The sequence below is a fragment of the Podarcis melisellensis genome (assembly GCF_964234715.1).
Source record: "Podarcis melisellensis genome assembly, chromosome: 2".
NCBI lineage: Eukaryota > Metazoa > Chordata > Lepidosauria > Squamata > Lacertidae > Podarcis > Podarcis melisellensis.
In genome coordinates, this window is record NC_138529.1 from 28,642,466 (window position 1) to 28,656,785 (window position 14,320).

Consider the following 14,320-nt stretch of genomic DNA (forward strand, 5'->3'; position numbering starts at 1 on the left):
AAGTGGACTGAGAAACGCAAGCCACTCACCGAATTTCTTTCAAAAAGGAATGTTCTGTGTCAAACTGTTGTAAGAAAAGAACTTTTGGAATGCGTACATTGTCCCATAGTTCTGTCTTCAAAGTCTCTGTGTCTGCCACAGTCAGGAGTCTAGAGAAAGTTGTAACCTGAAACAGTAAAGAAAAATATGAGATTTCTCTGTCAGAGATGTACAAAGCCTTTTAAGATTTTTGCACAACTGCACACAGCAAACCCTTTTGAAACAAAATGAAGCAATATTGCATGGTAGTCTAATGTCCAATAAAATTAAGGTTAGCCCCACCAGCACCACATACACTAAGGAGGACCTTGAGTTGCTCTTAGGAACTGAGTGATGCTGACAACAATCAAGAACCCAACATTTTTGTTAGAACAAATCCCAAAAACCTGGTTGTCAACTACTACAACCTATTTGACAACAAAAATTCTATTAGATCATGATGGGAATGAAAATAAAATTAAAAGGGAGGCAGAGAGGAAAAAAGAAATGCAACTCCTGTTTGAAGGAGAAGGTATAATCTGCTGAGTAGTATTTAGATGCCTTACTTTTTAACCTGACAAGCAGTCTAGACGTTGCTAATTTCTTGGACAGTCTTTCCACTGCCAAAGGAAGCACTAGGAAATCATTCCACCAACAAACATGGGCAAAATAAATCTTATTTGGATTCTCTAGATCTCTGGCCACATATGAGACACCAAGAATGCTGGCATCTGAGTTGCCAAAAAAGCAAAATTAATTGTATCACCTGCCACCTGTATCTGCTGCTTGAACTTTTAATTTCAAAATGTTTCTGGCACATGGAACACTCATGGCGAAGAGGATAGCAAGATATTCACTGTTTCATATTGAATAAGATCAAATAAAACAATACAACTTGGTTTGCTGTTATGAGAGGCATCTACAGTATGCTTTAGATTTGCATTCTCTCCTCCCTTCTCCTTCACACACAAGCCCAAGGCTTGCTGTAGCACATTCTCTTTACAAACCGTATATCGCCATTACACCTGAACTGGACCAGTAGCTACATTTTACCTTGCTGTAAATACTGCTTGATGGACAATTTAATGAAGGTACACCTGGTAATGGCTGCTTCACTTTTACCCATGAGGAATATATTGAACCTTTGTACAACCAGTAAAATATAGCTCAGACCAGACTTTTGACTGAACATTTTCTGACAATATAGAATGATCTCCAAGGTGAAGAGAAATATATTTTCTGATCCATATGCTCCCATGTGTAGTCTAGAATTATTAAAGTTCTAATGCCATCTCAAGAGAGCAAAATTCCTAATGTATTAAAAAAAGAACAAAGAAGTATTTCAGAACTCACCTCAATAAAGGTTGTGTGACCCCTAGACTCTGTCTCAAGGCAAGCATGAAGGAACTCTGCAAGCGAAGTGTGATGTTGCTGCTGAAAGTATACCCTGGCCAAGTCATCTGCCAGAAAGGAACCCAGCCGCGAATCACCAAGGCGGACTACAGAATCAGGCGTTGCACAGTTTAACAGGACCAACTTGGCTTCTTCTTGTACTTTTCGCATCAGTTCCTGAGGGGAAGCATTCATTTTCAGCTTCTCCGTCACCTGCAAGACAACTGAGGCACAGGTGTCAGGATGGTAGCCAACAAAGACATCAGAAGGGGTATATTTCTGCTGGCCCATAAAGTATTTTTCAGTTTCAGCTGCTGTGAAGCTGTACACCCACTTCTTCAATTCTTCCACAGTGTCTCTTTGCCTCTTGTCCAACACAGTATTGATGTCTAGGTAGTGCTTTTCAAGCCTGTTGATCAACGGGATGGGGAAATGTTTGTAGACCACCTCTTTCTCCTCAATGACAATCAAACGGAACTTAGGGTGCACTCTGCATTTCACTCGATGGGTCCCCAAGCCCAAGTCAACATACTTTTGACCAGCAAGTTGAACGTAATACTGGTTGAGAGCATCGTAGAGGCTTTCATACAGATTCTGCAGGTTGAGAAGAATGACCATCTGCCCTGTCTCCATACAGATCTTCACTCGGTTGATGTTTCTGCAGATCTGAGTGTATTCCTGGTCTTTGGGAAAACTGGAACCAAAAATAATTTCTGGCTGCTGTGTACCTTTGAAAAAAGCCTGCTGCAGGATCTGGAGGGCTGCATAATTTTCTGTCAACACCAGCAGGTAACGGCATTCACCATCCTCATAGTCACTGTAAATGTTCTGCTGAACTAGATCAATTGTACCAATGTCATCACGGATGACATCTCCTTTTTCTGAGAACCTAGACATAAAAATGTTCAAGGCCTCAACACCTTCTTTGCCACTGAAATTACGGAGAACTATCTCTGCTAGTTCACGGGGAGCTGGCTCTCTTTTCAGTTTTTTGGTTAAAGCAAACACCATTTTTATGAGACTGTAATAATCACGCAACCCAAAGAACTCCTTGCCTTGGGTCTTGCAAATTTCCTCATAAGCACTTGCAAAGATGGGAAAGAAACGGTCAACTTTGTGCAGGACGGCGCGTTCTGAAGAGCAGATACCCTTTGCGCTTTCTATGAGTTCCTTCTTGTTTGGCTCTCCACGGGATACAAAGATGCCTCGATTCATCTTAGCTGGATCCAGCGCCCAGTTAGAGATCCCAATGAAGCCAACTTTTTTATGAGGGAGTGGATCATCATCAACACAGCCATCTTCCAAGAGCGGGTGAAGGGTCTTCAGAGGCATTTTGGGGGAGTCTTCAGCCAAGCCAATTTCATCTAACACCACCACAGAGACATACTCCTTTAGGTTCTTTCCTTCTTGGAAGCGAGCACAATGCTTGAAAGTGTTGATGATTCCCTCAGGGGTAGAGTGTGGGCTGCACTGAAAGGATACCAAATGGATTTGCTTCAGTTCTTTATAAAGCTCAGTATATGCTGCTTGGCCTTGCATGGCATCAGCCACAATCGTTTTGGCAAGAGATTTGGAACTGCCAGGCTTGCCAATGAGAAACAAGGGGATTTTAAGTTCAATGCAGATAACCATCATAAAAACATTTTCCTTCAGTGCCAAGTTCTTGGCAATCGTTTCCCTCAGAGGTAGGTCACACAAGAAGAGATCCTGAACTAAGCCAATTTCTTCAAGGATTCCCTTTTCATCATCATATGGCTCTGGAAGGATGGTGCTGATGACTCTGCGGTACTCCCTTTTCCTTTCCAGGGAAGCATGGTAGCAAACACCCACTGAAAGTACCAAGGACCAAAGGACTGGGTCCCGCTGGACAAAACCTTTAGCTGCCTTCCTCTCTGCAACTTGCTTCTCCAGATGTTTCATTAGTAGTTCACTGTGGCTGTGGAACCACTTGAAGACTTCCACACAGCGTTCCACATCCCTGAGGCTGATAAAGCTGCATTCATCATTCCTTTGCCTCATATACGTCTGAGACTCAAAAAGCACATCTGTTATTAACTGGAGCTCAACGTCAGACATTGGTATTGACCTAGTAAGTCTTTGCACAATCTGCTGTATATAGAGTTTTTCAGTAATGTTGTTCAACTGTCCGAAATCCCACACTAGAGGGATCATGCTAGGAGGGAGCGCATGGACACGGTATACCAGCTGCCTAAGAGGAATGGAGCCAAGCTTTTCCTTGGTCTCCTCTGCTTTGACACGGTAGCCTAAGCCAGCCGATTCCAAGCGCTGAATCATTTCCCCTGTATGCTTGCGATAAGGATTGCATGCAGCTATGATTTGCAGACCTGAGTTGTGGACCAAAGGCTGTCCTTCAACTGTGCGATCACACAAGACTTCCTTGATGCTGCTGACAGCTTCAGTGGTGTTGGCTTCATCAAAAAACAGGATGGTGTCAAACTGGTATTGTTGTTTATTGTCAATAGCAATGTCTTCTGCTTCCCTGACTTTGGCATAGATTGCATCTGCTGTGGTGCCTCCATGGACCTTGACAAGCTTCATGTTATCGGCATTGGCACCGCTCCTACGTAGTTCACACAGGAATTTTATTAGCCTGGTTTTTCCACAGCCAGTTTCTCCCATGAGGACAACAGGGATACCACACCGGAATCGCATTTCAATGGCAAGGATCTTTAGCATATTGTCTGTTGTGAGCTCATACGTATCATCAGGATCAATTGGCCACTGTATTCCTAAAACCATGCAAAGTTTCTCAATTTTGTCATGTCTGGGCAGTGCATCAAAATTAATGTTGAATGGAACTCTCTGAAGGCACAATCCCTGGTACAGCTGAGCTGTCATTACATTTCTCTTGATGACACTCCCATTCAAAGGATTGATGGCATCAATACCACCATTAGCACTGGGTTTGAGATGAAAGCCAATGAATGTCATAGATACAGAATCCGCATTGAAAAATATATATGGGTGGGGTTCTGACTCCCACTTCTTCCGAACACGAAATGGAGCAAGATCTTCTTCTGTGACACCTTCCATGTCAAAAAACTGATTCCCGGGGCTTTCATCAGAAATGTTTAGAGATGGTGTAGCAAAATCCTTTGCCATTAAAATCATAAATGTGACCACGAAATTTTTGAAGCCGTGTAAAGTGTCGTTGACAAAAGCAGCATTACAGAACACCGATGTTTCACAATTTCTCAGTTGAAGGTTCAAAAACCAAGCAAAGTTTCTCAGTTCTGACCAGGAAGGATCTATCACTCCACAATGGATCAGGAGCATCTGCAGGCACTCTGCTGGTGTCCCTTCAACAGAGCCTTTTTCATACTGGAATGTGTCAAGACAATCTCCTCTGCTAGATCTTCTCAAGTACTGGTAGGGTCTCTGAAAGGCTTCGCTACGGAACACTTCCTGATCTATACCTGGGTCTGAGCAATCATAGGACAGATTCCTCTGCATGTCCATTTCTAGGACTTCCTTGGGAGATCTGCAGGTTACTTTGGGGAACACATCCATGAAGTTGTACTTCAGTCCTGGAAAATACTTTTTTTAAAAGAGAGAGAGAGAGAGAGAGAGAGAGAGAGAGAGAGAGAGAGAGAAAGAAAGAAAGAAAGAAAGAAAGAAAGAAAGAAAGAAAGAAAGAAAGAAAGAAGGGAAAGGTTATCCCAATATCACACATCTTGGTCACTCATACTATTTATTTATTTGTTTGTTTGTTTGTTTGTTTGTTTGTTTTGATAATTTTTCCACAGCTTTTAAACTTTTAAACTGATGAGTTAATACCGCTTCTCATTCATTCTATTTTCCTGGATAATTAAAAAAAATCAGTTATCTTAGCACACATACAATTTTAATATCAACATTCCATAAATACATGATTATGTTAGAAATCATTAAACTCATTAAAAATGGGAGCTTTCCAATAGGGTTTTTCAGTGGTGTACTAGCAAAGAACCATGTAAGTACCATGAACCTTGGTAAGTTGGATGTGGTCAAAAATGAGATGGCAAGAATAAATATTGACATCCTGGGCATCAGTGAACTAAAATGGATGGGAATGGGTGAATTCAACTTGGATAACTATCATATCTACTTACTGTGGGCAAGAATCCCGTAAAAGAAATGGAGTGGCCTTCATAGTCAACAAAAGAGTGGCGAAAGCTGTACTGGGATGCAATATCAAAAATGATAGAATGATCTCGATACAAATCCAAGGCAGACCTTTTAACATACAGTAATCCAAGTTTATGCACCAACTACTGGTGCTGAAGAAACTGAAATTGACCAATTCTATGAAGACTTACAACACCTTATAGAAATGACACCAAAGAAGGATGTTCTTCTCATTATAGGGGATTGGAATGCTTAAGTAGGGAGTCAAGAGATAAAAGGAACAACTGGCAAGTTTGGCCTTGGTGTTCAAAACGAAGCAGGGCAAAGGCTAATAGAGTTTTGTCAAGAGAACAAGCTGGTCATCACAAACACTCTTTTCCAACAACACAAGAGACGACTCTACACATGGACATCACCAGATGGGCAGCATCGAAATCAGATTGATTATATTCTCTGCAGCCAAAGATGGAGAAGCTCTATACAGTCAGCAAAAACAAGACCTGGAGCTGACTGTGGCTCAGATCATCAGCTTCTTATAGCAAAATTCAAGCTTAAACTGAAGAAAGTAGGAAAAACCACTGGGCCGGTAAGATACAATCTAAATCAAATCCCTTATGAATACACAGTGGAAGTGAGGAACAGGTTTAAGGATTTAGAGTTGATGGACAGAGTGCCTGAAGAACTATGGATGGAGGCTCGTAACATTATACAGGAGGCAGCAACAAAAACCATCCCAATGAAAAGGAAATGCAAGAAAGCAAAGTGACTGTCGAACGAGGCCTTACAAATAGTGGGGGAGAGAAGGCAAGCAAAACGCAAGGGAGATAGTGAAAGATACAGGAAATTGAATGCAGATTTCCAAAAAATAGCAAGGAGAGACAAGAAGGCCTTCTTAAACGAGCAATGCAAAGAAATAGAGGAAAACAATAGAATGGGAAAACCAGAGATCTGTTCAAGAAAATTGGAGATATGAAAGGAACATTTCATACAGAGATTACCATAATAAAGGACAAAAGTAGTAAGGACCTAACAGAAGCAGAAGACATCAAGAAGAGGTGGCAAGAATACACAGAGGAATTATACCAGAAAGATATGGCTGTCTCATACACCCCAGGTAGTGTGGTTGCTGACCTTGAACCAGACATCCTGGAGAGTAAAGTCAAATGGGCCTTAGAAAGCACTGCTAATAACAAGGCCAGTGGAAGTGATGATATTCCAGCTGAACTATTTAAAATTTTAAAAGATGATGCTGTTAAGGTGCTACACTCAATATGCCAGCAAATTTGGAAAACTCAGAAGTGGCCAGAGGATTGGAGAAGATCAGTCTACATCCCAATCCCAAAGAAGGGCAATGCCAAAGAATGCTCCAACTACCGCACAATTGCACTCAGTTCACACGCTAGCAAGGTTATGCTTAAAATTCTACAAGGCAGGCTTAAGCAGTATGTGGACTGAGAACTCCCAGAAGTGCAAGCTGGATTTCGAAGGGGCAGAGGAACCAGAGACCAAATTGCAAACATGCGCTGGATGATGGAGAAAGCTAGAGAGTTCCAGAAAGACATCTACTTCTGCTTCATTGACTCTGCAAAAGCCTTTGACTGAGTCAACCACAGTAAACTATGGAAAGTTCTTAAAGAAATGGGAGTGCCTGATCACCTCATCTGTCTCCTGAGAAATCTCTATGTGGGACAAGAAGCTACAATTAGAACTGGATATGGAACAACTGTTTGGTTCAAAATTGGGAAAGGAGTACGACAAGGCTGTATATTGTCTCCCTGCTTATTTAACTTATATGCAGAATTCATCATGCGAAAGGCTGGGCTGGATGAATCCCAAGCCGGAATAAAGATTGCCGGAAGAAATATCAACAACCTCAGATATGTAGATGACACAACCTTGATGGCAGAAAGTGAGGAGGAATCAAAGAACCTGTTAATGAGGGTGAAAGAGGAGAGCGCAAAATATGGTCTGAAGCTCAACATCAAAAAAACTAAGATCATGGCCCCTGGTCCCATCACATCCTGGCAAATAGAAGGGGAAGAAATGGAGGCAGTGAGAGATTTTACTTTCTTGGGTTCCATGATCACTGCAGATGGTGACAGCAGTCACAAAATTAAAAGAAGCCTGCTTCTTGGGAAAGAAGCAATGACAAACCTAGACAGCATCTTAAAAAGCAGAGACATCACCTTGCCAACAAAAGTCCGTATAGTTAAAGCTATGGTTTTCCCAGTAGTGATGTATGGAAGTGACAGCTGGACCATAAAGAAGGCTGATCGCCGAAGAATTGATGCTTTTGAATTATGGTGATGGAGGAGACTCAAGAGTCCCATGGACTGCAAGAAGATCAAACCTATCCATTTTGAAGGAAATCAGCCCTGAGTGCTCACTGGAAGGACAGATCCTGAAGCTGAGGCTCCAATACTTTGGCCACCTCATGAGAAGAGAAGATTCCCTGGAAAAGACCCTGATGTTGGGAAAGATTGAGGGCACAAGGAGAAGGGGACGACAGAGGACGAGATGGTTGGAAAGTGTTCTCGAAGCTGCCAGCATGAGTTTGACCAAACTGCGGAAGGCAGTGGAAGACAGGAGTGCCTGACGTGCTCTGGTCCATGGGGTCACGAAGAGTCGGACACAACTAAACGACTAAACAACAACTAGCAATTTAGGACATAGTAGTTCAATACCTATAGGTACTTACAGATCTAGTTTGTTTTCTTGGTGATGAAGATGTTTGAAGAATTTCTACAACATACAAATGACACTGTTTCCGCAGCCAGAGTTTCCCATGTATATCTGCCAGGTACTGTAAAACTAAGAGCTTGAACAGAAATTCTGGAATTCCAGAATGAACCTAGGAAAATACAGAAATGTAGTGATTTTAAAAAGACAAATGAAATTTTCCTCCTCATTGAGTTGCCAACCAACCAATAACAACCAACTTTATTAAGTGAGGGGTAGGGTAAGGAGACAAAGTTCTGCCAAAACCATGCTATACTCACTGAAGAAGTGATATCAAAATGAAATATCATAGGCTGTTCCTGGTACTTATGGCGCAGGTATGGGAGAAGAGACTTCAGCACTTTCCCTTCATCCACGTGGGCGTCTATCAACCTAATAGTTTTTAATGGCACTTCAGAGCGATGTAGTTTTGCTTCCATTTTCTGTTGCAACCTCTTTACATAGAGAGATTTTCCTATTGTTAATAATAAAAACATATCTGAGTTATTAATGGGCACAGCAGGCACACAATGGATTGGTATGAAACTGAGAGCACTCAATAGTATGGGCTTCTGCTGAGCAACAAGTTGGAAGAATCTGGGTGAGGGAGAGAAACTGATCCAACAAATACTTGGATACAGTCTTCAGCTAGAGCTGTGCTAACTGTTTATCCCAAAATGTACTAGTCACAGCTGCCGCCACCTGCACTGTAACCTCTGGTTTTCACCTTGGAATTATCTCTGTAAAGAGAGGTACTATTCCTTCCAACATTTATGTCTAAGCCTGGGACAAAAATACTAAACAGCAGGCTAAAATACTGTTCAAGTAAAACTACTCTTTTAGACAGACACTGAGCCTGCTGTGTAATGTGCCCCTTGCCCCTCATTATTCCTGTGCTGATCTTTCCAGTCACAAGCTGAAAGAGCATCACAGAAGGAAAAACAACAGACCATGTTTTATACCCTCAAGTTTTAGTCTACGCATTCTGAAACATAGATGGAAAACTAGATGTACTTAGTTCACTCACCTGCTCCAGCTCTTTCAGAAGCTACAATCCCAACACACATTTGGTCCTTGAAGACAGAAGCTGATGAACTTTGTGTTGCTTTGTAATGATTCCCAAGGTAGCCCTGAATGTCCTTCAGGGGCTGCTGAGGGATCATGTGAACTTTGAACTGGCTGAAGACAGAAGGGACATAGCAGTGCTCTCTCTCACAGTTGCAGAGAATCACTAGCCTATAATCATCCTGACGCTTTAAGTGAAGACTCTGGAAAAGTTCCTCAGACCTGTAGCCAACATCATAGCTCAACTCATCTGCAAACAGCAAGGTGTAAATCTTCTTCCCCTTATAGCCTGGAGTGAGGCACCGCCTCAAAAACAGTGCCACTTGTTCATAGCTGGTTTGTGGTGTGCAGAGCAGGACTTCATCATAAGAGGGTAGCATCTCCCCTGGACTGTTCATGTAGATGGCCAGTGCCGAAGCCAACACCTCAGAGCGAGGACAGAGAATGAGGTTAGGCCTGCCGGTATGAAGACCTTGTGGCATTTTTCGCATAACACTCCTCTTCTCCAGATCTGCCAGGGTGGCCAAGTAAATGCCAAGGGTTTCAATGTCCAGGCAGTCTGGAAGGAATGAGCCCATATTTCCCATGTACGACTCCCAGATGTACTCCAGTTGTACAGCCAACTCTTTCCCTCTTGCCACCGGCCCAAATAAATCGGCAAAATTCCTCTTTGCTTTTTTAGATGCTACTTGGCCGGAGACCTCCTGGATATCTTGCTTGCTGCAGTTGTGCTTTATAAATGACAGCATCGTTAAGGCAGCCTCACTGGGGCACTTTGAGCCAAGCTCCTTGCACAAGTATACAAACTGTTCTGCCATATAGTAATTCAAATAATAGTACTGGGATCGCTTCTCTGACATAAACTGGTTCCACTTTTCTAGGAAACTCTCCATCTTTCGGCAAACGAGTGGCAGAACATCTGTGACATCTCCATTTCCAATAAGGACAGAACTAGAATTGAAATTGAAATCCATGCAAAGGCAGAATTCATGGTTGGGTGAGCAATATACACTAGCGACCCAAGAACGGAACAGCATGTTTCCAGCAGAATGAAGGTCAATGAAAGACAGTGCAAGCCTCTGGACACTAGAAAATACCTGGGTGCAGAAGAAACACAGCAGAAGACAGACCAATAGCACACCACCAATGAATATGAAATATGCATTACCGATTGCCACCCTTACTACTAGAATGCCTAAACTAGCCTTGGCCAACTCCATTTGCTTAGAGACAGAGCTACACCAGCTGAAACTATGGCCAAATTGAACTTTTAAACTGGTTAACCTAAATACATGAAGGCGGTATCAAAAACTGGTTCTCCTAACATTTATTGATTTAAAAACTGACACACCACTTTTCATTTATAGAGCTCAAAGGGGTTCACAATATGTATTAAAATAATGGGGGGGGGGACATTTACTCCCTGAATTTTTCTTCAACCTTTCTCCCTTCAACATTCTGTACAGGCAAGCAGCCAACAAGCTCTGGTCCAAGGGCATTCAGGGTGTAAAATTTTAATTGTTTTAAAATTTATCAGGAACACTGAAAATTAGAAAGGGTAAGTGAGCCAAATGATGGAGCCATTCAATTACCAAAGGAACATCCTAATCAGCAACAAATCATCACAATTCAATGCGATGCAAACTTCTGTGAAGTTTCAAATTGTATTTTACATCTCAGGGAAAAAACCACTTTCTGAAATCTCTACAATCTCTCAATGGACACAGAAATGCAGCATGGCTGAAGGAAGAACCCCATTACTCTTGTCCCCTACCACATATCCCTCAAAGGACAATATGAGTTTCAAAATACAAACAGGAAATTATGCCTGGAAACTGACCTCAGAAAACTTCTCTACTTCTGCACCTTGTTCTACCTTGCCTGACATCAGCATCAGCTTATTCATCAATTCTCGGAGTTCTTCTAGTGAGTACTGCCGTTCCTCTTCTTGGCCACCGTGACTTTCTGAGATAGTCAGGCACAGGACAGTATCCAGAGAAACCTAGAAATAAATTTAATCATTGCTTTACTTCCTTATGATGTCATACAAGGTCCCCCCCTACTATATGTAGAGATAGCAGTTGTCAGCGGTAAATAGGTTTATGCTAAATACTGAGGGGGTTGCACCAAATTATGAGGGCAATGTCTTTGGAAGGATGCCAGTAAAAAGTTGTGGCAAATGCCACCAACAGAAAATAGCTCTGTGATAGTGCATTCTCAAGTTCACACTCATGAACACTATGGGAGGAAATCCCTGATCGACTTAATGGTGTTGCAACAGACAGGCACCAGGAAATGATAAAGGAAGCAATTTATTGAAAGAGACACTTAGAAAGGGTTATATCATTCACTTTATAGCAGGCTGTTAGTTGGGAAAAAATAGCTACTGAGAGACGAGGAGAAAGGTTACAAAAACTGAGACAATATACTACAAGCATGGTCTCACCTTTCGGCCTTCTTCTGGCGCCCTAATTCGGTAGATTCCCTTGCTATTGATTTTAGTTGCCAGTGATATAGATGACAGTTCCACAGAACCATGACTCTCTTTTATTGTTTTTAGCCATTCCAAGTATCTTGCAGAATCACGCTGTAGGGTTTAGGAAGAAGATATACTCTAAATTAGTCCCATACTTTACCCCAGAACAAATCATATGCTGATAATAGCATAGCCATAGATGACAAGGGAGCATGGTGTGTTGCTAAATGACAATCCTCACTCAAGGACATGATTATTTGAATCTGGAAGATTTCTGTTCCGCTATTCTATGCTGTGAAGCCCAGAGATATTTCATGAAATTAAAAGTAGCTACTGAACCCACCAGCTGGTATGATGCACAAAACTGCAGTGTATGCGGTAGAATAGAGAACAGGCATAAATTATATTCACATACAAAGCACACACTACTCTGCAGAATGTAGGTTTAAGTAGCTACAAGGTGGATATCCCTACAAAATCTCAATGTCCACACCAATAATTTTCTACCCTTCAATATATCTACAGTAAACTCACACCTGGATGCAGGTGGCGCTGTGGTCTAAACCACAGAGCCTAGGGCTTGCCGATCAGAAGGTCGGCGGTTCGAATCCCCACGACGGGGTGAGTTCCCGTTGCTCGGTCCCTGCTCCTGCCAACCTAGCAGTTCGAAAGCACGTAAAAGTGCAAGTAGATAAATAGTTACCACTCCAGTGGGAAGGTAAACGGCATTTCCATGCACTGCTCATTTCACCAGAAGCAGCTTAGTCATGCTGGCCACATGGCCTGGAAGCTGTCTGCGAACAAACGCTGGCCGCCTCGGCCAGTAAAGTAAGATGAGCGCCACAACCCCAGAGTCGTCTGCGACTGGACTTAATGATCAGGGGTCCCTTTACCTTTAAACTCACACTGGATGCAGTATCTTTATAAAATACACAGCTTAATAAGAGCAGATATACACAGATGAACTAAGGTCCAACTGCAGGAATTACCAGTTTCTTTGGAAGGTTGTTGTCACTTTCCAGGGCTTTCCAAAGTTTCCTCAAGCACTTCATGAGCTCCCCAAATCCCGATTCCCGTTTCAAGTCATACAACAGGGAGGAGTAGCCAAGGACAGCATCATGGAAACAAGCCACACGATCCACATCCATGTCATTTTCTCCCGCAGAGATAGAAGCTAAGTCCACAAATACCTTCAGCTCATTCTTATCTAAGGCAAATAAACAAAGTGAAAGACACCCCAAAGTTTACTGTCTATAAGTTCCGCCCCTGGAAGTACTCCATGTCTTTCTACTAGGACCTACATCTTTATTCAGTGCTTGACACAAAGTCTGCATTACTTATGTTTGCTTCCTTTGCTTTTTATGTGAAGTTGTGAAGTGGAATAAACTACAAGGAGGCAAAAGAACTATTGTGATAATCTGAAAGGTGTTTCTCAGAGGTTCTGAAAAAATGACATTGTGGGCTATGCTGCCCTCTCAAATTAAAAACAGGAAATGCATCTTGCTCTTTGTCCATTGGCCATGCCCACCAAACATTAGTCTGCTTCATGGCGACCTACAGGGAAAACCTTGATGCACTCTCTGAACCTATATAAGGAAGCTAGATCGTAGGTTGGGCCCATGCCATGTGTTCAACACTTCTGAGATGCACCCTTCAGAGGAGAACAATTGTTCCTTCCAAAGGTGGCATGGTTGGATTGAATAAAGGTAAGATCTCAATTGGGTGGGCTCTCTATTCTATGACTTCCCCTTAACAAATCTGCTGGAGGATTTGCCTCCCAAAAGCCATATGAAAACCATATTTACCAATCTTATGATGCCTCATAAACATGGTTGAAGTTGCCCATGCAGCTTCCCCACACACCTCATTAGGAGGTACATTTGATAAGAAAGCTGCCATAGTCACAGCCACCCTGAATGCACTGAAATGTGATTTTTCAAACAGGAATTTTGAGGGGCTCATAAGCTAGCATAATACATCAACCTTGCTAAAGTGGAACTGGGCACCTTCTTCCCTAGTGTGTTAGGATGAAAAATAATAAAATAATGAGTTCATTAACAGAACAAAACATGTAACACAGACATGCATTTTCAGTGCTCTCCATACGTCCAAGGAAAGCCATGCTTTTTCCAACAGATGTGAGGGAGAAGGACAAAAAAGTTGTTACCTATGCAAAAAATAATTCACTTTGGAAATATATGATGGATCCATTCTTAAAACCACTCTGTCCAAGTAAAAACTACAAAAATAATTTGCTATGGAAAGTGCTGTTAGTTCAGTAATTTTTCTTGCGGAAATGATTGCTTATCTCAACCTTGTGCATGTCTCACAAATAAAAATATGATGGAGACATGAAGTGGAAAGAGATCCTCCTTCCTATGCCCTGCCCACATTTAAGTTTGTATGCACATGCATATGTGTCTTGAGTGTAGAGCTATGTGTTCCTCAATGTGTAAGGAAATAACAAATTTAAGGGAGAAAAACAGGAAGCATGAGACAATGGAATGAGAAAGGAGTTGGTGG

At 42.1% G+C, this 14,320-nt stretch overlaps 1 protein-coding gene across 3 annotated transcripts in view; it reads right to left on the reverse strand.

Annotated features, from left to right (window-relative positions):
- Positions 1-14,320, reverse strand: part of LOC309363318 (E3 ubiquitin-protein ligase RNF213-like) — a 93,194-nt gene that overhangs the window by 37,776 nt on the left and 41,098 nt on the right. For all 3 annotated transcript variants that reach the window (XM_081899462.1, XM_081899461.1, XM_081899460.1), the window contains 8 exons: positions 12,787-13,004; positions 11,768-11,908; positions 11,162-11,323; positions 9,284-10,418; positions 8,538-8,731; positions 8,237-8,389; positions 1,372-4,968; positions 30-166 (listed from right to left, as the gene is read on the reverse strand). In XM_081899462.1, coding sequence (XP_081755588.1) covers positions 30-166; positions 1,372-4,968; positions 8,237-8,389; positions 8,538-8,731; positions 9,284-10,418; positions 11,162-11,323; positions 11,768-11,908; positions 12,787-13,004 — 5,737 coding nt within the window. The remainder of the gene's footprint in view (positions 1-29; positions 167-1,371; positions 4,969-8,236; positions 8,390-8,537; positions 8,732-9,283; positions 10,419-11,161; positions 11,324-11,767; positions 11,909-12,786; positions 13,005-14,320) is intronic.